Consider the following 26,267-nt stretch of genomic DNA (forward strand, 5'->3'; position numbering starts at 1 on the left):
GTTGGACTAGAGACCCAAGTTCTAGTCTCTACTCAGCCATGAAGCTCACTGGGTGATTTTGGGCCAGTCACTGACTCTCAGCCTACCCTTCCTCACAGGGTTGTTGTGACGGTAACATGGAGAGGAGGAAGTGGACCATGTAAGCTTGTTTGGTTCCTTGCAAGAAGGGGAAAAGGCAGGATATCAATGTAAAAATACATGCATTGTCATGAAGATGGTGGGAGATACAAGTCATCAGACCACCTGAAAATATTATTTATTGATTTGCATAATTAATATCTGATATCTTCAACATAAATGTATGTTTCCAGGGTAGATAACAAAGTTGTAAGAAACAATATTACATAAACCATAGAAAATAATAAAAGCATGCTGCAATACAGCATACAGTAACACAGCAAAATGTTACCTTATAAACAGTTAAAACCTAGCTGCTTGAAAAGCACACTAGAACTCGAAACATCCTGATGGGGCGTGATGATGAAAACTGGGCCCTGTGTGCAAATCAGCATTATCCAAATGTTCAGTGTAATTCCTATGGAAGAGGAAGGTCCATGTTCTCCCTCTATCTTCCCAAAGCACCATAATCTTGCAGCAGTGTAGAAGGAGTTTCATTTTACTCATCCAATTTTGTCTAAAATCTGCAATTGACAGAGATTTAAGTAATTCCAGAGAATTGGGAATGAGTATTTTGGCTGTGGGCTGTTACCGCTAATTGGGTGCAAGGCATATCCCCCCTCCAAAAAAAAGATTACTTGCTTTGCTAAGTTGTAACCTTGTCATAACATGTGGAGTTACATTATGTTTGCCAGGTGTGAGATTTTCATAAGAGAAATTTTCTCTCTCTCTCTCTCTCTCTCTCTGGTGTGTGTTTCATGAATATCAAGCTTTGTGTTTACTGTTCTTTAAGGAAGATTCCTTTATGGTTATGATGCTTACGTCATATTATAGTTACCTTTCAAACTCTCCAGTGCCTGTTCTTTTGTTATATTTCCCCAGTCATATGGAAGATCTGGCAACTTAGCATGGTAGTGTCTGGCAAAATCATGACTGAATTCTTTAAAAACGAATTTCCAGTAATCGGAAGCACTGATACTAGGATCTGGTTGAATGCGCCAGTCTGGATAATGGTCACGGTAGTCCTTATATAGATGCCTTTCCCAATTGGCATCTATACATTGGAAAGGGAGTTTGGAAGCCACAGAAGAACACATGTCATATAAAAGCGTTCCTGTTTCAGTATTTTTGTATCCTCTCAGCCCTTGAGGTAGATGGACTGCTGCGAAATGCTCCGTATGAGCGCTCCCTCCAGCTTCACAGGGGGCTTTGCAGAAGGGACATTGCTTCCCACAGCCAAACACCCGCTTGAAGATCACATCCTGGGGCTTCACGGACAGACAGGAGAGCTTGAATTCAATATCCAGAACATCAAACTCAGATAGCATTTGTTTTTGCAAATCAGGAAGTAAGTTTTTTACACAAGCAGAAAACTGGCCAACACTGGACATCTTCTCAAACTGTAAGCCCAGGAGGCTGTCCTTTGACATGACCAAATACTTCTGCATTTCTCCACAAAATTGGTCTACAAATTCCAAGATTGTCTTTGTCCCTTTATGTTCCAGGATTTCCAGTGTCTCCCTAACTGTTTTTAGTATTGTAGAAAGAATCTTTTTCTCCAGGTTATTCAGAGCCTTATTTTTTGTATAGCAATCCAACACTTTTCTACCGATCCAGTTCTTGACAAACTCTTCATAGGCCTCAATGTATTTCACATATTGGCTGAAATCCTGCTCTTCCAATAAGTCTTTCAGGACAGTAAACTGGAAGAAAGTTCGACTGGCATATCCAATGGATTCTGCACTGTTGAGAATGTTGTCGACTATTTCTATCCCAAGTCTATTGTTGACATATTCCATCAGGGCAGGCTGAAGACACTGGTTACAGAAATCCTTAGCTGTGATTTCTTGGGCATCTTTTTCCAGATAAAGATCTTTGAAAATAGAGAGGTAGTTATACTTCCATTTCTCCAGATGTACCTGGGGATCATTTTCCTTTATGAAATCTTCATGCATCTTCTGGAATGCATTAGCTGCTTCTCCCAAAATGTGAAGGTTCAGGTCCACTTCAAAGCAAGGTGTTGTATGAAGTTTTTGAACATCACTTTGCTGAAGCTTCTCATTGATGATATGCAAAAGTTCAACACAATACGTTTCATCATAATCTCCTTTTGAATTGACCTTTTCATCAATATATGAATTGCATTTGGACATCAAGCATTTAGCAAGTACTTTTACATTATTCAACTGCTCATTTTTTATTAAAATGTGCTCCTTCATATGGTCAAAGTATGGTAAATTTATATAATTATTTCTCATTTGGAAGGTGTTTATCCTGTAGTTTAACAAACCTTTTGCTGCTTCTAATTTTTCATTGACTAAGCTCCCGAAAGAGGACAGCTGCTTTCTTAGATGTAATTCAATATCTGAATATATTTTGCATTTCCCTAAGCTGTGAAGTGGTATTTCGGACAATGTTTCTCTCCATATTCTATCAAACTCTGTTTCAAGTTCTTCATTTTCCAATCTGCACTTTTTCTTCCTACATTCTTCAAGAAGACTGTCAATTTTGCCTTTAACTATTTTCAAGAATCCAGCTTGAACAGTGCCAATTTTATGTTGGCCGTTTTTAATTAGAATGGCATCCTGCAATTTGTTAAGTGAATAATTTTCAAGTTCATGCTTGAGGCTGTTAGCACTCCTAACAAAATCTTCTGTGTACTTTTCTACCAGATGCAGATTTGCTGCTCCGCTTTCAAAATACTGCTTCAAACTCTGCAGAATCCTCTTTTCTCCATATGATAGCTTCTTTTGAAGTTGACATTTCAAATTGCCGACATCAAATTTATCAAGAGAAATATTTTGAATCAGAGTTTCCTGCTCAGATACCCAGAGGTGCATCTCCCTCCGGAAACTCCAGTCCCATTCAGAATATTTAATTGATAGGTGGTTATAAGCTTCTATTATGAGATTGTTCTGGAAGCTGAAGATGAAGTTCTCATGTTTCACAGCATTCCACAGACTCTTCACCCATTCAATAAACTGAAGGATGTCCTTGGGAGGCCTTTTATGTGAGCGACTCCTTATGAATTCAAACAGGTACTTCTTTAACTCAAATACCTTTTCACTGTACCCTCTGTTAACTGGAGCCATAGGAGGGACTCCTTGCCACAGGCCGGGCACATACCAGTTGTGCATTTCTGGGTCATAGTCCATGATGTCTGAAAACTTGATATTTCTGTCAATTTTTTCCATTTTTGCTGCAGCCTGGACCATTTCATTGAGCTGTTCCAAAAGGTGCTTCCTGTCCCTCATATTTTGGTCTTGTGCTGAGACATCACTGACATTCTGGTGGACAAATTGGCAGTTGGGTTTTTGCCTGATCTTGTCCATCCTGAGGAAGGCATGGGTCACAATTTGCAGGATGTTCTTCATTTCAGTGGCATTCTCCATGGCCATGTTCACTATTGTGATGTCGCTCAGCCCAATCACTAGGGTGGCCAACTCATTGTCATGCTGATAGCTGTCTTCCAATTTGGCCAGCTCAGAGGCTTTCAAGCCTTCTGTGTCTATCACCAGGATGAAATCACAGCCAAGCTCCTGAGTCAAGTGCTCTCTAACATGAAGGAGTGTCATGAAGGCACCTCGTGTACATCGGCCACTGCTCACTGGAAACTGCAGCCCAAACATGGTATTAAGAAGGGTGGATTTCCCAGTGCTTTGCATCCCTAACACAGTTATCACCATCACTTTGGACTGGCCCCTTAGCTTTTTACTGAGTTCAATTAGAACATCAGTTATCCACTGCATGGGGATGTTGGAAGCATCTCCATCAATCAGCTCCAGAGGAAACCCCTCCAGCATCAAGTCAGCTGCAATGCTTGGGAAATGGATAAACATTCTTTTTATTTGCCCCTCTTTAATCATTGAGTATTCTGCCTCATAAAACTGCCCCAATTCACGGATGAAATGTTCCACTCCCAAGGAAGAACAAGATATCTGTCGGTCAACATCTGTGATATTCTGGCCACTGTCACCTAAGGTCTTGCATTTTTCTTTGTACTCTTTCCGTAACCTAGAAAAATTCTCCCTAGCAATGTGATCCAGGTTGTACATCATCCATTTTAAGAAGTAGTGCTTCTCATCGAACTTCGAATGTTTGATGCCATCAATGAATTTAATCATATCAATAGTGAGACCATGTTTATTCTGCTCTTTACGTATTTCCAATTGTTTGCATTTCAGTTCAGATCTGTATTTTTCGGGAGGCGTGTTCCCTTGTCTTTCCATTCTGCACAGTTCTTTCTCCACTTTTGTCATATTTGTCCAGAGATCACCTTGGAGTTTTAGCATTACTTTCTTGTAAACTATTACATCTTTTATATTTTGTGTGATTTGTTGAGCACACTGGAAAGCATTTTGACATTTTGGGCAGTTCTCATCCACCTGAATTGTGCAGTCACGGGCCACAACAGCCATCTCCTCTATACACATTCTCTTGCAAGAAGTGTTGCTTACCCTTCCAACAGTAGATCGTAGCTTTCCCACCAATTCTGCTTTATTTCTTGTGGCAGCTTTTAGTAGTATGTGTGAACTGTTGAATTTGAGCACTGGTGCCAATTTATTTAAGAAAGCCAACATTTCTTTCTGTTTTTTACCATCACATTCCAGGATGAAGTAGTACTGAGTTGACGACTCCTTCAGCAATGACAAGAGAGTATATTCTTTCTCACCAATATAGTCAGCAAGTATAAACACAGCTGAGGAGACCTGTGTTAAAAAGCTAAACTGCATCCAGTGTGACTCAACATCTCCACGGAGATTTGCAATCGCAACTGGCTCTGGGAACAGATCCGAGCTCTCCTGCCCTCCTGGGAAATACCAGGCCATCTCTACCAGCCCATCTGCAATTTCTCGAGAGATGTTGCCGCATTCCATGTCTTGGTGGATGAAGAAATCATGGTGCTGCTGGGAGGGGCTGAGGAGCACATTGAGGACATTGGACTTGGAAAGTCTCAAGTTCCCCATCCGCACAAAAGCAATAGTTGGCATGGATATAAGCACCAGGCTCTCCTCTCTGTAGCCCCTGTTTTCTACCAGGGAATGAGGCCTCCATTTTTTCACAATGTCCCTCATGGCCCAGAGCATGAGGGTGCACTTGGGGGTCTCTAAGGGAGGCAGAAGCAAAGGCAGGGCAAACTGGCACAGGGCCATTTTGGAGAGGATCTCCTGCTGGAGGAAACCATCTGAGGAAAGCAGAACAGCACAAAGGACATCCAGGGGGTTCACAGAAACGCTCTCATTCTCACTGATGAAGAAAATGTTCTCACTGAACAGCTTTTCCTCCTCTTTTTGTCTCAGTTCTTGAATATCCAGCTCTCGCTGCTCAAGGCTCGTGCTCCTGGCTGTTGCATTCAGAGAAAGGATCTTCCTGAGAAAATGCCAAGGTAAGTCTTCTAGTTTCTGAGGGGTGGCTTCCTTTAGACTTCCTGAGCTGATTTCCAGGACTTCTCGCAGGGAGACTTTGTTGTTTTTATGAGTCTCTAAACTTAGTTTGCACAGAAAATCCTCCATTGCTTGTCTTGTCTCTATAGAAAAAGATATACAAGAAAACCATTATTTTGATATTGGGACCACATATTGGGACCCTGCAGATATCATTAGCCCCTCTGAGTCCTTCCAACTAACTTCTGAGCCCCTGCCTCATCTCCTTTCCTCTCCCATCACTCATGCTCTTGCAGCCTTTGCGCCTCATGCATTGCACATTAAGAATCATGGCAGCTGGGAAGGGGGTACCCATAGCTGCAGAGCTCAGCAAATACATGGGTAAAGTGACTTTCCCAATGTAACAGATCAATGAGCGGGGTGGTCCAATAGACAATTTCACTAAGTAAGGCTTGCTGCATTTAAAGCAAAATAAGATCTGCAGTTATGGACTCTTCACTAATTATATTGCCAAATCTAAGATAAAAGTCCACATGATTTGGATTCAGTACAGTTGCTTTGTATCTCTTAGGAGGCATGCAGCAACTAAAGTGTCCATATCATGCAAAAACAAAACAAAAAAGAAAAGATAGTTGGCAACTAGGGAACCCAGGTTGTACAGTCAAAATACACAAATTAATATTTGTCTATATTTTGCTTGATTTTTCTGCTCCAATGCTGTATCCACTTGCCCCATTGCTGCTGTGGGGCATTCTGTTCCAGGAATGCTGCCAGGCTGCTGAGGGTAAGCCAATCCACCACTTGAAGGCTTCTTTTTCTTATAAAAAACCCAAACCCTTGCCCAATGCATTTATAAAGGTAGGAACCCCCCCCCCCGAAAGTTCTTAGAATTTGCCTACCATCTGAAGATTAATACAATCTTTGGGGGCACCCCCCCCCTCCAAAACATACAGCCCAGCACTACAACAAACATCATGAACTTTTAAATGGTGAAGTGTACAAATGTTATGGAGATTATATACATATTGCTACACATTCCCTACTTGCCTGGCAGTGAAAATTCCCATGGGCAGCACAGTGCTGTCTTGAGTCTGGCTTCTTTTGCAGCAGAGAGCATCAGTTACTGGTTGTGGTGTGTTTGTAGTATTTGGTTTATTTACAAATATTCAAGTAAAATATGGTTGGAGGCAAGCCAGATGTGCCCTCCAGCAGGCAGCAGCTCCGCTACCCTACATCAAAGCCCGAGAGGGAGGCATCCTGCACCGTAAGATGCTTCCAGCCTTAAGCTAACTCTCAGTTCTCTCCCTGATTCTGACAGCCTCCTCCATTCAAAACACTCATCACTGAATGTCTCTTTATGGAAGCTGATTGTTAAAAGAAGGTTCCTTTATTACAGAGGCCTCTCTGGAATGTTGTGAATGGAGAGAAAAGCCATCCGAAATTTGAGGAAAGTGACACACCTATTAACTGGTATTTAAGTTAGAAGAAAAAAGGACAGTCTTTAAAAGTTATTCAACTAAGCGGGATCAAAGGAAATGGGAGGAAAGCTCCTGTTATACTGTTACGCAGATGCCCCCCCTGGTGGGAGATTTTGGGGGTTCCAGAGTTCAGTTTCCTTAGGAGGTCACTGAGGACTTACTGAGTTTCTGACATACAAGATTTATTTACACATAGACACAGGCTGAGCATAATATGACAATTCAAACATTACACCTAGATACAGGCTGAGTGTAAGATGATGGTTCCAACGGATCCCTGCTCCCCATGAGTTATCTAGGGGAGCCCACAGTGCCATAGGATTTCCCACAGAGAAATCTACTCTCGGATGCATTGTGAGATCTAGTTCCACAGCATAAGAACAAAAGAAGAGCCGTGCTGGATCAGACCAAGGGTCCATCTCATACAGCATTCTGTTCACATAGTGGCTGACCAGCTGTCAATGGGAAACCCACAAGCAGGACACGAGTGCAACAGCACCCTCCCACCCATGTTCCCCAGCAACGGGTGTATATAGGCATACTGCCTCTGATTCTGGAGGTAGCATATAGCCATCATGACTAGTACCCATTGATAGCCTTCTCCTCCATGAATTTGTCTAACCCCCTTTTAAAGCCATCCAGATTGGTGGCCATCAGTATGTCTTATGGTACGTATTGTGTGTGACTGTTACACACACAGGCTTAGCTTGCTTCTGTTGTTCTCACCCTAGACTCAATTAGCATATTCCTTAGAGAGGGGGAAGAGAAAGGTAAGCCCCCTTCCAGAATAGTCTAGGAGTGGAAGAAAAATGGGTCATCATCTCCACCCTATGCCTTCTTGGCCCATCCTAGCTCCCATTAAAACACATCAACTGAACTTTACTGGCCATCAGCTGTCAATTGTGAGGTCTTTGAGAGGTGCTGCCTGCAGGCATATACTGATAGCTCCCCTTACTGAAATCTTAGAATCAAGACTTTATGACCTGATTTGTAAGATCACTGCAGCCCACTGGGGCTTGTTTTAGTTACAATGAACCCTGGGCCTGCATGCATCAGGTTGCCTGTTCAAGCCCCAGCTGTGGTTTGTTATGTCATCCAAACACAGGTGTCATGGCTTGTTGGAAGGGGATAACCCATGGCCTATTGTAGAGTTATTGGAGGGTTGTTTCCCCCTCCAACAAGCCATGCCGCCCGGGTTCAGATGACACAGCAAATCATGGCAGTCTCCCCAGCGAGGGTTGAATAATCAGCATGGCTGCCAGCTTGGCTGCAGTGATCATGTGAACAGCCCCATAGGTCTAGAAGGGATCCTGAATCTCTTTGTAATTAGAGACATTGGGCTGTAAGGGCCCCTAAACCCTAAAGTCATATAACTATATTTTCATGTCCAAAGCTAAGCTGATCTAGTCCTAGTCAATATCTGCATGAGACATTAGGGTGCTTCCAGATGCAAATTTTATTGTGCATACTGGACGCTGTTTCCGTCCCTGTTCACGCGATAGGCTACGCAAATATTTGCGTAGCCTATCACGGCCAAAAAGAGGGACACAAATGGCGTAGCAGACGCCATTTGCGGCTGTAAAACTGGTCGATTAGCCTAAATGCTAATATAATGTAAATGGCTGCATTTAGGCTAATCGACCAGCTTTACGGCTGCAAATTGTGCCCACTATGCCATTTGCATCTGGGGGACTGACACACAGAGATACGGCACAGCAATGGCTGCTGGCCGTATCAATTTTCTCCAGCCCGGCGGAGCTGGCGGCCGGCTCCACAGGTTCGAAGCAGAGCCAGCCTGGAAAGATTCCGGGGGAGAGGAATGGATCGCCTCCCCCCCCCCCGGCGGACCCCCAGCGGAAAGCAAGGTAAGGGATTTGTACATCCCTAGCCTCGAGATCACGCTTAATCGCATTTCAAGAATTGAGGGCTTTGATTTTGTGCTGTGTCAATTGAGGGGCTTCTCTGTCATTTCTGTGGTCATTGAGAGGGCAAGTCTCATTCAGCACAATGGGAGAAAACACCCATTGACTGGGGTCATGGGCTGAGTTCTAGTGCTTATTTTCAATGATGTTTTAAAAGTTGGTCCCTCAGCATCCTGCTCCAAAACTGCAATGAAACTTCCAGAAAACAGGGAGGGGAAGGGTTGGTTCACTGAAGTCAGAGTGACACAGCCACAAAGGCCGGGCTACACGCCCCACAGGCAGGACTATGATAGCGGACCCAGTGAGATTGTGGAAACAGGTCAGTAATGGAGCTGCCGTAACTGGGAAAAGTTGGGCTATAAGCAGCCTCAGAAGAAGCGGGTTTTCAGCGATAAAATGCAACACTGGGGCTGAATGGCCATGACATCATGGAAACACAGAGACCCCACGGTGCAGGCAGGTTGGAGTAAATTGCTGGGGGAAACACAGCCCCCGAAATGGGGATTTAAAGCGCAATTGTGCATTAATGAAGTGGCAAAAAATCAAAGCGCTGTATCTGGAGCATCCCCCTCCCTCGCTTTAAACCTTCCTCGTTGCCCCTGAAATGGGTGCTTATGTGTGCATCTTTTCATCTCTGCCTGCCTGCTCCCTCCAGGATCATCTCCCCCTGTCCTTCACACAGCTTCATTGTTCCCGCTTCTTTGGCTGTGTTTCCAGGACAACCAAAGGAGAAGCTAATGGAGGAGTATGGGATTTTTAAAAAGGAATCAGCTTTGCTGTGAAGAGAGGCTCCCCCCCCCCCGCTTCTCCTTTCCCCTGAAAGTCCAGATGCACCTGCATTTCAGGAGCAAGCCTCATTGAGCACAATGGGAGTTCCTTCTGAGTAGACATACATATGCTTGTGCTGGGAAAGATGGGGGGAGAACACAAAGAGGGAAACTCACCCCCATTTTAACCCAGAGGACCTCACTGACGAAAAGGGGAGTTACTTCTGAGGAGACAGTAATAGGTTTGTTGTGGGAAACAGAGTGAAACCAGCCCCCATTTTAATGCACAGGATCTCGATATGGAAGCTGTGAAGGAGTTATGTCCTAAGGCAATAGACCAAAGCCTCGAGATCGCGCTTAATTGCATTTCAGGAATAGGGCTTAGAAGTGTGCCATTTCAATTGATGGGGAATCTCTGTAAATTCTGATGTAGGCATTCAAAAGCAAGCCTCATTCAGCACTATGGGAATTACTTCTGAGGACACACTAATGGGTTTGTTGTGGGAAAGAGAGCAGTAAACACGAAGACAGAATCCAGCCCCCATTGTAACCCACAGGATAGCTGTAATGAAGCTGAGAAGTACTTTTTTCCTAAGGCAATTCATTGCAGCCTCGCTTGGTCGCTTAAACCCATTTAAGCAATTGGGCTTTAATGTGTGCCATTTCAATTGAGGGGGAATCTCAGCCTCATCCACTGCAATGGGGATTACCTCTGAGTAGACACTAATGGGTTAGTTGTGGGAAAGAGACTGAAACCAGCCCCCAATTTAACGCACAGGATCTCTATATGGAAGCTATGTGAATGAGTTACGTCCTAAGGCAATGGACTGAAGGCTCGAGATCACGCTTAATTGCATCAAGAATTGAGGGGCTTTGATATGTGCCATGTCAATTGAGGGGCTTCTCAGTCATTTCTGTGGTCATAAAGAGGGCAAGTCTCATTCAGCACAATGGAAGAAAACACCCCCTGACTGGGGTCATGGGCTGAGTTCTAGTGCTTATTTTCAGTGATGTTTTAAAAGTTGGTCCCTCAGCATCCTGCTCCAAAACTGCAATGAAACTTCCAGAAAACAGGGAGGGAAAGGTTTGGGTCACTGAGAGTGACACAGCCACAAAGGCCGGGCTACATGCCCCATGGGCAGGACTATGATATCGGACCCAGTGCAATTGTGGAAACAGTTCAGTAATGGAGCTGCAGTAACCTGGAAAAGTCGGACTATAAGCAGTCTCAGAAGAAGCGGTTTTTCAGCGATAAAATGCAGCACTGGGGCTGAAGTGGAAACACAAAGACCTCACTGTGCAGCCAGGTTGGAGTAAATCACTGCTGGAAACACAGCCTGGGTCTTTTTCTTTCGTTTTTTAAAGGAATCAATTCTGGGCAACTTTAACATTAGAACAAGTATCACTCTAAAGTATTTCCTTAATGAACATCTCTTTGCAGGAGATCCCTGTCAGGAAGGCCCATGCCTCCATGCGGCATCATGGAAACAGGTTTTGCTTTCTCCACAACTGGGTCTCCAAGTGCAGCATTTCTTTCTCTTCATAGGGTTAAATGGCATAAAGGCTGTGTACAGGTGGTGGACAAGTTTTTCTGTAACAGGGAGCTCTGCTTTGCCCTTCAATTCTTTCAAGTTTTTTTTTTATTATTATTATTATTATTATTATTATTATTATTATTATTATTATTATTATTATTTTGTCTACAGAGCAGTACAAGCCAGGGGTTCCCTCTTTCTCCCTTGATATTTGATTTGTGTCTAGAACCCTTGGTGCGGACAACTAGGCAGAGCAGAGAAATTCATGGGTTTGTGCAAGAGCACATAGAATACAAAACGGCTTTATATGCAGATGACTTGTTTTTTATCAGGAGGTTAGACTCTTCTATGCCAAAATTAATAAGTCTAATTGAAATGTTTGGTACACTTTCAGGCTGTAGTATTAATTGGTCAAAATCTAAATTAATGCCAGTAGGTACCATTAAGTTACCCAATGAGTTACTAAATGGCAATTCCACTGATGTCCAGAAGTCATAATGAATCTTGGAATATAAGTGCCTACGCATATTTTTCAAAGGATTAAAATGAATTTAAGTGGATTGCTAGCAAAAATATTTCTGGATTTGGAAAAATGGGCATCACTTAATTTAGGTATTTCAGGCAAAGTTAATATACTTCAGATGAATGTCTTACCATGGGTAATTTGTGCATTGCATAATATTCCTCTGTATATTTCCCAAATGTATTTTCAAAAATTCTATGCAGCCTTTGAGAAACTTATTTAGGGGTGATGGTTCTCCTCCTTGGTTTTTGCTTAAGAGGATGCAGTTCCCAATAAGGGAGGGAGGATTTAATTTCCCAGATCTTGGTTTATATCATAAGCCTTATCTGTTATCCTCGTACCAATGACTGGAAGATATCTTCTTCACTTAACACTCCTCCATGGATTGTTTTGGAGTCAAACTATTTGACACCTCTTTTCAGTTGGATGGCACTAGGACTGAGGTCACATTAAAAAGAAAGGAATGACTCCACCCACAATTTCGGCAAATAGAGAAACATGGCATATAATGTCTTGTCAGCTGCACTTTGACCCTTAGGGTTTTTCTAAGCAAGGCTTTTAACCCACCACTTTACCGAGGTCTCTGCTCCTGGATTCTTTGTGGGATTAAGATTGGATCCTCTGCACATGTTTTTCTTCCGAGTGTTTTCCTTCTCTGCCTTTCTATATGTTCCATTACATAACCTATAGGTGTGCTGCAGTATAGCAGAATTGCACAAATACACTAAGGTTTCATACCTCCATTCCCAGATATACCAGACTTTCCCTGATAGAAACACCTCCCCCACCCTGCTAAAATGGTTGCAAAGAACAGGAGAGGGTCTGGAGGAGGATGTCCTCATCCCCAGAGGGCCACAGCCCTTTCCCTGGTCCCACCCCCTTTCCCCGACCACTCATTACCTCTATACAGCAGGGGTGCAGAACCTCGGGCTCAGGGACCAAATCTAGCCTGTCTGGGATTCCAATCCAGCTAGGGTTGGCGGAGAATTTCTCCCCGAAACTTCGGGGGGCCGAGCGCCAACGTGTTCGGCCCCCCGAACAAGTTTCAGGGAGAAATCCTCCGAACCCCCCCCGCACCCCGCACCCCCCCCCGGGACGGGACTTACCTTCACCGAATGTCCCTCCCGGTGGCGGGTCTGGCCGGCGGTTCGGCGGGTGTTCGAGCGGGGCGGGAGCGGCAGCCGGTCTTTCGACTGGCTGCCACCGCCGCCATTGCAATCAAAGAAAAAAAAAAAAGCCCCCTGATAGGCTACGTGACGATTCACGTAGCCTATCATGGCTAGATTTGCAAAGTCAGCCGTGATAGGCTACGTCAATCGTCACGTAGCCTATCACGGGTGACTTTAAAAAAAAACAAAAAAAACGCGTACGGATAATGGCGGCCCCCATAGGGAGCCGCCATTCCCGTTCCTTATTTGGTCGCCGTAGTCTACGTAAACATTTACGTAGACTACAGCGACTAAATAAGGAATGCGAATGGCGGCTCCCTATGGGGGAGCTTTTTTTTTTTTTTTTTTAAGTCACCTGTGATAGGCTACGTGACGATTGACGTAGCCTATCACGGCTGACTTTGCAGATCTAGCCGTGATAGGCTACGTGAATCGTCACGTAGCCTATCAGGGGGCGTTTTTTTTTTTTTTTAACTTTCATGTTCGCGGCCGGGCGAGGCGGGAAGCCTCCTCCCTGGCCTGAATTTTGGCCGGGCCGAGGCGGGAAGCCTCCCCCCTGGCCTGAATTTCGGCCAGGCCGAGGCGGGAAGCCTCCCCCCCCGGCCTGAACTTCGCGGGGGGAGCAGCGAAGCGCCTCCCCCCCACCGCGAACGTCCTTTGAGGACAGGTAAGGGACTTTCGTCCACCCCTAAATCCAGCCCGCCAGCAGGGTTTCCCAAATTGCCATACCCTGCTTCCTTTTGCCCTACCCCATTCCCCCAACCACTGTTTGGTGGTTTCCCAGCTTTTGTGCAGTTTCCCCCCCTTCTAAAATGTTGAAAAGCCTCTCCTAAGGCTTAGTTACTGGCAGTTATGGCCTAAATTAAATATCCTGGTATTTTGGGCCCTGCTCCTTTTGCCTTTGGCCCTCTCACTACTGGAATGAGGCCCCCAAAAGCTTTTCCAAAATAGAATTGGGCCCTCGGTCTGAAGGAGGTTCAACACCCCTGCATTAAATGTAGGCAATATCCTCAGTCCTCACCCCATGGGATTTTTTTCCTAACCTACAAAGATATGAGCAAAGGCATGTTGTGCCTTATTTTGCAATTGTGCTTTAATAAGTTAATAAAAATGACCTTTTCTCTCTACTGTACTTCTGCAGACAAATAATAAGATTCCTTGCCACTGCAGAATGGTTGGAGGAGCCACTTTGCAGGACAGCTAAGGGCAAAAAATTCAGGCAGATAATGCAAAATGGAAGCAGAAGTATGGAGAAAGTCACCATCACCAGCCTTGTCATTGAACACTCTTCCATAGAAGACAAGCAAAACAACAGTGGAAGGCGAGTCTCTGGGTTGCGTTCCAGTTTGAAGCCAAAATTGCCAAAAACAAACGTTTGGAGGTGGGGGTGGAATGGGAGGATAATGGGGAAAACATAAGAGTGTAATACTTTGCAAGCAAATTGTGTCAATTCTGGAGAAACTCTGGCTAGTATGGAAGTACTGCTACTCCTTGCTCTTCATAACATCATTCATTAAGAATCAAACCCACTTCTATCCACATAATTCCATCCTGGTTTCTGTTTCATTATCACTCTGTCATGAGAGAACGTTGGAGACTGATTTTGATTAGAGAGAAGTTAGCAGGTCCTTGCATGACTTGGACGTAAAGCATTGATTTGAGGAGAATTCTCACCCTAGCTCTGGATAAACAATAATCTAGTTTCACTGAATTTGTAAGAAAGGTTGTACTGTCACCTGGTACTGGGTGAGGGGTAGGTGGGTGAAGGTGTTGCAGGTTTGAATACTGTCTAACAAAAACCTCACTTGGAAGAAAGTTGGCATGTCAGGAAGATGACACGATGGAGACCTTCTCCGTGACATGCAAGTTGTCTACATGCAAGATGGTTGCTTTTTTCTGTGGGGGAAACATTCAGTGCTTACTTGGACTTGAAGTGGTACAATCCAGGAAACACTGTGCTGCTCATTTCTGTATAAAGTGGCCAAATGCTTGAGATGATGTACGGGTGGGGGAGGCAGGGGAAAATTAACTAATGCAAATATATCCAGAGGTAAAGCTTGTAAAGCAGCATGCACTTTAAAAGTGCTCCATGAATAATGAAATAAGCATTGGAGCAAGGAAAGAAATGAATACCTTATATACACTGGTCACTTAGCACCGTTACTTTTCAGTATGTGAACGGATATAATGTAACTAGAGGGTGGTAGGAATGGAGTGAGGAGGCAAGGTAGCTCTGGAGGCTGGGAGACTGTGAGCCAAGAGGGCAACAAGGCCAAAGAAGTAGCGGTAGAAAGGGAAGGATGAATTTCACACACTGAGCAGAACCATCCAGTCACATTTTTGGCTGTAAGTATTGGTGAAGGCATTCCCTTGACTGAGGAGATAAAAACACCTGTTTCTATGGGTTTTGGCACCCAGAAATAAGCCAAGAATGAGGATCCCTCACAGGAGTTCCTTTACCCCACAAGGGAGTTAGGCTTACTGTCCTGGAGACTTAGGAAAAATGTTAAAACAGACATGCCACAAATTTAACATTACAGGAACAGATTTGAACATGGACATGCATTTCTAAACATTTCAGGAACCAGCAAGAGGCTCTTCCTTCCACTCCTTTTCTGCATCAGAATTTTCTCTTGAATCCAGTCCTCATCCATTTTCTGCCCCTCCCTGCAGTCTGAGGAATGGAAAGTCTGTGCATGGTCCGCAAAACCCCATCTAGCTTCCCTGCCCTCCACTCTGCACAGTGAAGTTATGAGAATTCCAAGGTGTTCCTTTCCCACAGCAACGTGACGGTGATGGTGTGCCAGCAGAATTGTGCCAGCCACCATGCTGAAAACATTGAAGCAGAGTGGGCAGAAGAAGTGAGGGTTAACGGAAAGACAGTTGTACCTTTTGTCGCAGGAAGACTTTGGTAAGGTCTGGTGCATTTACCAGCAAAACCTGTAAAGAAAAAACAACAACGAATGTACAGTTCACAGATCTTTATAACAAAGTTGGACAAGCACCTCACAGCAGATTCAGCTTCTGATGCTGGTGATTCCAGTGAAACTCTGGTGCTAAATCGATATGGTGTTCCTAGTGAACAACCACATATAAAGCATGTCCTGAAGAAGAGAATTCATGCTGGTGGATTATTATTACTTTTATTCATAATTTACAAAGCACCTAAAATGTACTTAGGGTGCAATCCTATGCATGTTTAGACAGAAAAAAGTCCTACAACTCCCAGCATGCCCCAGCCAACATGGCATGCTGGGAGTTGTAGGACTTTTTTCTGTCTAAACATGCATAGGATTGTGCCCTTAGTGCTGTAGACAGATTAAAAGCAAGATTACCCATCAATACTTCACAACAACGGAATGAGAAGCGGTTGGAGTATTATCCAGATTTTCATGGAATCATCTTTGGTCCATCAAGCAAGAAAAGCTAAGTGTACCGAACCTTAGAAATCTGCTTTTCACGGGTCATGCAGCATTTGAAAGGAACATACTTCTGGGTTTGGTTGGGGGAATAAACTGAATGTCATCAACCCAGCAGGGGCTATTCAACCAATAAGGGAAGCTTGTGTCCCGCCCCTGTCCAGGCTTCTCCCACTACAACATTATTATGAATGGGGAGTAACTAATTCACAATTCTGAAGGCTAGAAACAGTGCTAAAAAGGCAGGCTACATACTCAGTGCAAATAAGCCCCATTCCAGCAAACAGTCAGGAAGTTCTAGCTCCAACCCCCCTTTCTCCTTCTCTGGCCACTTCTCCCTGCTCACAATGATCCTGAGACAATGGTATATTGCTACTGTGATATAGCCCTTATGCGGATTTGTTTAATGCCAAAGGAATGAGGAGAATAGGGGAAAATGGGTGTGGGAGGAAAATGCTCACTTTTCCATGAAGAAGCCAGAATCCCCAATAATCCAGTGCAGCATCTGAAGGCTCCCCATGAGAGCATCCCACCACCCCAATTTTGCCCCATTCCAGCAAACTGTCGTGGAGTTATAGCTTCCAAGCCCCCTTTCTCCTTCTCTGGCCACTTCTACCTGCCCACAATGACAGGCTTCTCTGGTCCCATGATCCTGAGACCATGGCTACTGCAATTAAGCCCTTATATGCATAAGGGCTTATGCCCTTAAGCCCTTACTGCAAGCATCACAAAGAAGTGACGTTACGCGACATCAGAGAAGCAACTTCACACAACAGCAGAGACATGACTTCACACAACAATAGGAGAGGTATTTCACACAATATCACAGAAGCTAAGTAACACAAACATCAGGGAAGTACACAATCATGGGGGCTAGTTACTTCCACTGGCAAAAAAATTATTCGAATTACCTAGGTTACCGAGGGCATGGCCAGGTGAACGACACACCCCTAGGAATGCCCCAATCATACTGAATTTAAAGAGGAAGGATAGGATCACAGCAGCTGAACTTCAGGGGAGCCGATTAAAGAAAAATAACAGAGCAAAAGTACTCTGCAAAAATGCGGCTTCCCCACAGGGAAACTCCAGGGTGGCTGCAGAGTGGCCACAACATCATGAGTCCCTAACGACTTTAAGCCACAACACCACTGGAGAAAATGTCCCATGTAGACAGACCCCAGGTGTTGGAAGGCCCCTTTCCTTACCAATCCTGGTGAAAGTAGAGAGCTTGTTTGCCTGGCGCTTGAGGTTGATGGCTTCCAGCACCTTGATAGTCAATTCCACAGCATAATCCTCATCGTAGAAGCTGAGCAGCAGATCACTGAGGTCCAAGGTATCTGCTTTCTGCAGCCGCCCTTTGGGGATATTTTCAAAGCCCTCCTTCACTGGGAATTCATTGAGTTTGCACTTGAACTTCTTCAGGTCATCATCTCCCAAGTCATCTAGGCTGTTCACTAGGTGGTCATGGACAGTCTTTGTCACTTTGACAGGTGGTGCTAATGAAAAAAAGAAAAAAAGAAATGTGGCTTGCAGCTGGCAAGACATGGTCTTGGTTGCTTCCCCCACTGTCCTTGCTCATGGATGACAAACTATAGGGGGTCTCCAGATGACATGTGCATTATGAGGGGTTTTTTTTTGGCTCAGATGTTTGAATATGACAGTTTTCCACTTGTGGACCCTTAAAGACTTGTGTGAGGTATGTAATACTACAGTTTTTCAGGGAGGCATCAATGCTGCCCATGGTGTCCATGCACACTTTGTATCCTATGGTATTGGTTTCAGCGATACACTGGTGGCTAACTTCCAGAATAAAACAACTTGCACAAGCCATCTGCTCCTATGAGCAGTGTAATGTCTACCCAGAAAATGTGGCAGATAGTGAATTTTCTTAATAAAAGTATTTGGGCAGGGTGTGTGTGCAGGGGGTTCCCGCTTGGATTGTCCCCACTTGCACTAACTCAAAATCCTACTGAAGAAGTAACAACTGTTCCTATGATCAGACAGACCATTTAGGAATCCTATTCGTCTCCTATAATCTTGATTAGTAATGTCTGGGATTTTGGTAAATCTGGTTAAAATTTCCACATCTTAAGTCACTATTACAAATTACACAAAGTCCCAGTTCTGGAAATCTAGAATATAGTCTAATGCATTAGAATAAGGAATAGGATTGAGGACTGTTGGACTCTGAGATTTTACCCCTCTTGTATAGTATAGTGGATTTGTGCTAAGAAACAGGGTCCCAGTGATGGCTTTTCAGTACCTCTTTCTTCTTCAATTTCTGGGACAGGAGTATGGTGCTCTTTCTGAATCAGCAGCACTTCCTCTAGGACAGAAACAAAATAAAAATGAGTTGAACCTTTTTTCTCCTAAGACTCTGCTGCCATGGCCCTTCTGGGAAAGGTAATCATGTACTCTAAATATCAGTTGCCAGAAAAAATATGTACATACCTTCATCTAATACCTCTGTATTTTAGAAATATCACAACAAACGTTCTTAAAGTACACTGCTTTATTTGTACATTCATCTTGAATGTATCCAAGCTATGTTCTGTGAATCCTCTTCCCCAACCTGAAACCTAAAATGGTGCTTCTGTAAATGCCACTTTGTACCTTACATGGAGGCAATCTCACATTAAAAAAATGCCTGTCTACTGAAACATATGTTCTGCATGCAGCCATTTCTTTTTTTCATACTGCTGCAACTACATGGGTTTGGGCAGGCACTACAATGGTTTGTCATAATTCTTTACCTAGTGCTCCTCAGGATAGAATTAATTTCCCTTTCTTTGCTCATGTGGAAACAGTGTGGGAAATAGTACCAGTTATTGACTCCTGGGGTAATGAATGTGCGTTTTGTCTAGGGCAGCAGCTGCTTGCTGAGTATAGCAGGGATAAGAGTTACAATTACACTGTCCGGAGATAGGACTCCTTTCCGCTTCTGCAAGGTAAAAGAGGCAATTGCTTACCGGAAATAGTGGAGAAATCTAAGACTTGAGCTATGCCTGGGCAGTAGCGTGTGTCTTCCTGCTTCTCCCACCACACCCAAACAAAAGGGAGAAGCAAAACCAGACATTTATGTTCTTTCTAACTCAGGTTTTATTTTGTGTGGGGGATAATAATAATAATAATAATATTTTGTGAGCTAATTTTCCCTTTAGGCAATGTAAAATGGAATCTCCAAGTCAACCCAGAAGCCAGGCAGTGTGTTTAAGTGTAGTCCATATGTATGGGGTTTACATCAAGGCTTGCAATCCCAGCTCACCTGTGCTGAGTAAAATTCACATCCAGGTGACCAAACAAGAAAGCTTTTGTAAACTGGAAGAGGGGCAGTAGTTTTTGTGATCTAATTTGCAAGGCTGCATTCACCTACCCATAAAAAGTACTCCATCCCAGAGTATATACCTGGTTCCAGCCAAGCATCCCAGACAGAGCGAAGGTTTTCCTTCTTTTTCAAGCTGAGTTCTACTCTCCCTAAATTTCCAACATAGACTTCCACAAAGGACTGCAGCTGTCCTGGATTCTGGTAGGAAAATGCCAGTTCCTGGTGAAGAAGTAGGATGCCATTTAGAGGAGATGACTCTGAGTCAAAGAAGCATCCATGAACATATATTTCTTTATTTGAAGAGCTGGTTTTATGCTGCCCTTCAATAACAATATTTTCAAGGCAGCTTACAAAATAAAACAATACAAAGTGAAATGCATCATAAGACGACAATGATTTAAAAAGAAACAGACCAGCAGATAAATGTAGCATAAAGCAGCACAGATAAAAGTCAATATGCCTGTGGAAATAAATCTTGCCCTGGTGCTGAAAACACATCAGAGTAGGTGTCAGGCATCCTGCCGCTGAAGGAGAAGGCAATCCTTCAGGTACCCAGGTCCCAAGCCGTGCCACGGTAAGGGACCAGGTTGGATCTCAAACTGGGACTCCCAGCAGTGAGCCTCCAGTGCTTTACCTCCTGTACCACTGGCACACTGTTGCTTCTGCAAGCCCAGAAGTTGGAGCTCCATCTAGATGACTAGCAGCCTATTTGAACATCAGCTGACTCTAATGGCCAATCCCCACCCACCGATCCCTATAAAGCCCCAGCCTCAGCGTTTGCTCCTATGTCTCTAAGCAGCTTTTCTCCAGTATGAGGACTCTGTCTAAGTTTCTGCTCCCTTGGACCTTTGACCTGCCTCTGACCTCTCTGGGCCCTGTTCGTTGCTCTGGTTCTTGACTTTTGCTTGAATTTGCATCTGCCTCTGGCCCTTCCAGTCCTTGTTTCCTGTCCAGCAACTCAACTCCTGCCTATTTTGGGTCATGCAACTGAATTTGGCTCACCTGGATGAACAGATCACAACCCCGGGTCCCAAAACCTGACAGCTTTGAGCCTAACTCCACTGATATCTGACAGATCGTTTATCTAGAGACCATCCTTGACACACTTGAAATTTTCAATTGTTTTGGTAAATCACATGACATGATGTACTGGGCAAAAGGAATTCTGTACCAAGAGAAGGTGAATTCTGAAATCCGTATACATTTGGTTTGTTAAACATACTAAACTGTAGTGGTAGTTTATAGCTGAGAGACTTGCCCTTATTTGGGACACTACTCAACCCTTTCTTAGAAAATGGAGATTTGTAGCCATGTCCTAGGATCACATGGATAGAGGAAGGCCTGAGAGTGACTTTGCAGATTAGAGTTGGGTCTTATGCCAGTCCTCATTTTGTAGTTTCTTTTCATAGACCCCAAATCAATACATTTACTTGAAAGTATTAAAGTAACTCCCACTGAATTAAATGAGACTTACTTCAACATGGCAAAGGTTAGGCTATGAATCAATTAATTTTCAGAGTTTAGATCAATGTAATCTGCATTATTTAAATATGAATAAAACAACTGTTCTAAAGAAAAAAGTATAATTTCTTTGTTTTTAAATGATACACCCATATGTAGGAGGCACCATCTTAGAAGAGGCATCCCTCCTATGTAAAGTAGAGAAATGCTTCTTCTAAGACAGCACGTGCCACCTTAGATTTTTTTTTAAAAAAATATTAATATGAAACTAAAGTACTTGATTTATCAGAGCCACTTTTGTAATGGCTAAAAAGCTTTGTAGTCTATTAACCTAACAAACTAATCAACATGTGGTACAATCTTAATACATGGTTTCATTTGTTTGTTTGTTTTTACTTAAAAAGTCCCACTGTGTTCAGTGGGACTTACTCCCAGGGAAGCGCGCATAGGCTTGCAGCCTAAATGTTGCAGCTGTAGTCTAAACTAATCAAATGCGTATAGATCTCCCTCTTTCGTATAATTTATTTCGTTCGTCACGGGCAAAGAGCTATACAGAGCAATGAACCCACAAACTCTGCATTATTTCTTGTCAGATCTGGATGACTGAAAGGACAGTCAAAAGAAGAGGGTTACAAAAACAATTCATTCTGACAGGGCATATACATATCTGAGATGGTGCAACAACTAACCTTTGGGTTTATCTTCAGATCTGCTGAGCTGGATACAACATAGTGAGAGCCAAAGTACAAAGGTTCATCTGTTTGCGGGCGTTTCCGCACCAGCATTGAATGGTGCTTCTCCTCCTCATCTTTGATGGCCTGTTTAGGGAAAAGGGGGCATTTTTGGCTAAAGCGAATATGCGAAAAACTACATGAAGCAAATTATTTTGTTTCTTTCTGAATCCAGCTGTGAAGTCAGGCAACCTGGATCCTCTTATGCAGAGGAACACTGGACAGAAGGCTCTTCCACAAGGCCTTTGTTCTCCCTTCCACAAATGGTGGCAAGTTCAGAGCAGTATCATATGTTCCAATGGTCTCCTTGGGTTTCTGCAGCAGTTGGATAGGATAACTGCACACATTTAACTTTATGGCAATGATTTTCCTGTGTTCAGTCCAGGTTGCAGATAAACCAAAGAATAACCTGCAGGGATCTGCATCTCATCAGGCAACAAACATGCAGTGAATGTCTAACAACTCAAGTGATACAAACATCAGTGTTGACTAGGGATGCTGGAGAAATTCAAGACTAACTAAAATGAGCTCAGATTTCTAAGAATCCGACCTGCAGAATCTGCTGTGGAGTGACCCCCCTCAGGCCGCGCAGTCTGTGGATTTTCTTTTTCTTTTTTACTTTCCTGAAATTTACACACATTTATTTATAGGAAAATACATACGTTTCTCCTGAGGAAAAGTTGAATGGAATGAGGGACAATACACTAAATGTTATGTACTAAGGTAAATTGTGTAAATTGTTACGAAACCTCTTATGTAATTATTTGCGTATTTTTCCACATGACGAAAAGAAATTGCATCCATCTGTGAGCGGATGACAGAACAAAAGGCACCTGACCTGACAATCCATGAAACACAGACAAAGTGCATTTTACTCAGTCCGTAGATCCCTAATGTTGACAATCTCACTTGAGAGACCGTCAACATACAACAGTGCATGTCTGAAAAGTTGGGAAATATATATTTCTCAACATCCGTAAAATTCACATGCAAGTGTCAGCATTTGCCACATGTCAGACGCTGAGCAGTATTCAACTGGGTGCTTATGCCCTCACTGATTCCTTTCCGCCCCAACTATTCCCTTCCACAAGCAAAGGGTCCCGCAAATTCCATTGCACAAGTGGGACCCACCACTTATGCAAGGGAAATTTAGCACTTCCTAAGGGAAGCCCCCCAAAGAGCAGCAACACTTGTTTCTGGAAGGAGGCAGGTTGGCGGAGCTCCCCTATGCCTCCTTCCACTCATTTCGGGTTGCCCCGGAAGCAGTGAGGGCTACTTGCATAATGGAATTGGTGGGGCATAAGAGAATCAGCAGGTGTGTGTGCGTGTGCATAAGTGCCCCGTTGGATTCTGCCCATTCACTGTAATATGGACTCTCCCTGAAAGGCTTCTAGCTGTTGCCCCCCAACAGCCACCTGCCCCAGCCTGCATTCTGTTGCCCTGCAGAGGATGCTGACTCGTTCTGTAGTTTCATCAGCTCCTGTCAGTTCTCACTTACCTGAATCAAGGAGGAGTCATTAGGAATTACATAGAGATGAAAGATTGTGGTCCTACTTGTCCGATAAAGCTGCACCACAGAATGGATAGGGAAGAACGTAAATGTTTTGTAGATGCATTTACATAGCACGCCCAGCAGAGAAAACATAGGATTCTTCCACACAACATGAAATGGACTCATTTGCAATGGCTCCTCCAGGGTCATCCCCGCATCATCAAAATGTGCAATTTTAATCTGAGAGATGTCTATTTTCCCCTCTGCAAATACATTATAAGAAGCCAAAGGTTAGCATCTACCTTGAAAATATAACTTTGTTACTAGCCACTCAAGGGTGGCAAGGAGCAGAATTGCTCTGGGTCTATCCTTGTGTCTAGGAAAGGGAAGATCGGCAAGTGAGATAGGGATACGCCATGATCTGACTCAGGACTTTCCCCCAGAGGCACAGTCGCGGTTTAATGAGGGGAGAGGGTCAGGGACTCTTGACTCTTGGGTTTCTAACTCAGTCTGCTGTTCTATGATATGATAGCACTCTTCAAGTACTTGAAAGGTCACAAAGAAGAAGGCCAAGATCTCTTCTCCATCATCCCAGAGGGCAGGACACAGAATCATGGGCTCAAGTTACAGGAAGCCAGATTCTGGCTGAACATCAGGAGAAACTTCCTGACTGCTAGAGCAATATGACAATGGAACCAATGACCTAGGGAGGTGGTGGGCTCTCCCACACTGGAGGCATTCAAGACGAGGCTGGACAGCCACTTGTCGGGGATGCTCTGACTTGGATTCCTGCACTGAGCAGGGGGTTGAACTCCATGGTCTTGTAGGCCCCTTCCAACCCTACTATTCTATGATTCTAAATACCCTTGTGTCACAGAGAACAGGGCAGGCGGAAGGGGACCAAGCACAAAGCCATTTGCATAGCCCTGCCGCTGAAGCAAGTGAGAGGATTCCTTCATAACCTCCACCACTGAAGCAGAATTGACTGACCTTTGAGACAAATAAAAAGAGGGAGATGCACAGCTGCCACCAACCCTGCAGCATCTGCTTGGATGTCAAACAGTGGACCAGCCACCATCCATTCCTGCATCTCAGCCTCGCTCAGGTGCTGATCCCAGGAGGTGAATGAGTATTTGACAGTCCCAGCTGCCCTCATCTCAAACTTGAGTTTGCTTACAGAGCAAAGGAAGTTGCCTGCCTTGGGGAAGTGAATTCTGCATTCACAGAAAGAGAAGAGGGGAAAATAACCAAAATTAGTGTCTCAGATAGGCACATTCCCAGTTTTACTAACACACAGTGAACACAAGGGGAATGGTTCTCTGCATATTACATGCATTGGAAAGTTTCTTTCAATTCCAGCCAAAGTTTGCTTGATATGTACCAGGGTAATTTCAAACAAAAGTCAGGAGATTTCAGTTTTGATTGGACAAGCTGGAGGGTTGGTCAGCCTAACAGGCAGGATCTTTGGAGGAAGTTCCAGCAAGAAATGCACAGAGTTTCTAGACAGTCTCCAGGTTACAGGTCTCATTATAGGCATTTTGCACATACACCCCACTTCTGAGTGGTGGGAGGTTTCAGGGGATCCAGTGCTTACCCAGGGTTGTTTCTTAGCAGGAGGTAACTGGAAACCTATGGCGTGTTTGTGATATAAAGTTTATTTACAGACGTTTACAGGCTGAGCACAAGATGATGGTTCACAATATTAGCACCCAAAGAGATCTCTGTTCCCCCATCAGATTTCTAGGGGAAACCATAGTGCCATGCAACTTCCTGCAGTGAGCAAAGTCCACTCTGCATCGTGTTTAGACCCAGTTCTAGTATAGACTAATACCCTGGTCCATATACAGACCTCATTTGCCCCTCATCTTGTCTAGTGGATGGAAAAAAGATGAGTCATCTCAGCCCATCACCTTTGCCTGCTTGGTCCATCCTAGATCCCATTGAGACATAGCACCAAAACGTTACTGGCTATCAACTGTCTTTTTTTCAGGTCTTCAGGGAGTAAGAAGAGAACCCCTGGGGTCATCTTGACAGTCCCAAGCTGCAGGATGTGTGTGCATGGGTGTGTTAATGTGTTCCCTTGAGCATTTGAGCTGCTAGGACAAAAGCTAGCATATACAACCTAGGCTTGAAGTGTTTCTTGACATGGGAGAGCAGGTAGTATTCTTGGCATTGACTTCCAACGTTATTGCATTATATATGTAATGTGTTCAAGTGTGATGATGCTGTGAAACTTGCTGTTCCTTACTCTTCTTTAGGCTGGAATTAAGGAGTGCCTGGGTTCAAATAATTCTGCTGTGTTAGTAGGTACCTGATTTGGAGCTGTTACAGCTATTACATTTGGCTGGATTGCATCTTATGTGACATTTTCATACATATTAAAGCACAGGTGTTCTCAAGTTGCATCAGTAAAGTGGCACTCAAAGCTGGCCTAGTTTTCAAGCTGACAGGTGCCTTTTAAGATGTAACAGCTTTTCAGAATAAAGTGCACTTAAACCAATGTATCTGGTAGAGGTTGAGGGCAAAGTTAGGGTCCGCTGTTGCTAAGCTTTGAGCTCAAAGAAAGGGAGTCACCAAACAACCACATGGTAGTTACTGTGGATCCTTACTTGTATGACTTCAGCTCCCCATTAGTATCCGGAACAAGTTCTGGTTCTACCTCTGGAAAATCCTGGAAAAGAGAAGATTGTATTAAAGCAGTCCTTGGGAGTTGGGTTTATGCAGTTTGGTTCCGGAATCAGATACCTTCGTAGATCTGACACAGAGGAAAAGTGCAGTTATATTTTCAATACATGTAAACATAATGACTAACGAAATGCCACACTAGCCTCCAACTGGAGGACCCAGCTATTTTTTCTCACCCATATAAAAGAAGTGGAGGGTGAAAAAGAGAAGAGCTTCAGAGAAAATATTATTTATTAGATACACATTTCACAAATATAAT

At 43.8% G+C, this 26,267-nt stretch overlaps 1 protein-coding gene across 2 annotated transcripts in view; it reads right to left on the reverse strand.

Moving 5' to 3' along the window:
- Positions 1 to 211: 211 nt before the first annotated feature.
- LOC146342252 (interferon-induced very large GTPase 1-like) overlaps positions 212 to 26,267 on the reverse strand; it is a 50,161-nt gene continuing 24,105 nt past the window's right edge. For both annotated transcript variants that reach the window (XM_084805995.1, XM_084805996.1), the window contains 9 exons: positions 25,933 to 25,994; positions 24,314 to 24,537; positions 23,330 to 23,586; positions 21,790 to 21,918; positions 19,720 to 19,858; positions 18,578 to 18,640; positions 17,520 to 17,810; positions 15,785 to 15,835; positions 212 to 5,644 (listed from right to left, as the gene is read on the reverse strand). In XM_084805995.1, the coding sequence (XP_084662121.1) occupies positions 936 to 5,644; positions 15,785 to 15,835; positions 17,520 to 17,810; positions 18,578 to 18,640; positions 19,720 to 19,858; positions 21,790 to 21,918; positions 23,330 to 23,586; positions 24,314 to 24,537; positions 25,933 to 25,994 (5,925 nt within the window). In that variant the 3' untranslated portion in view covers positions 212 to 935. The remainder of the gene's footprint in view (positions 5,645 to 15,784; positions 15,836 to 17,519; positions 17,811 to 18,577; positions 18,641 to 19,719; positions 19,859 to 21,789; positions 21,919 to 23,329; positions 23,587 to 24,313; positions 24,538 to 25,932; positions 25,995 to 26,267) is intronic.

This window comes from Heloderma suspectum, chromosome 6 (assembly GCF_057233095.1).
Source record: "Heloderma suspectum isolate Gila_16-S chromosome 6, 16-S_ref, whole genome shotgun sequence".
NCBI classification, from domain to species: domain Eukaryota; kingdom Metazoa; phylum Chordata; class Lepidosauria; order Squamata; family Helodermatidae; genus Heloderma; species Heloderma suspectum.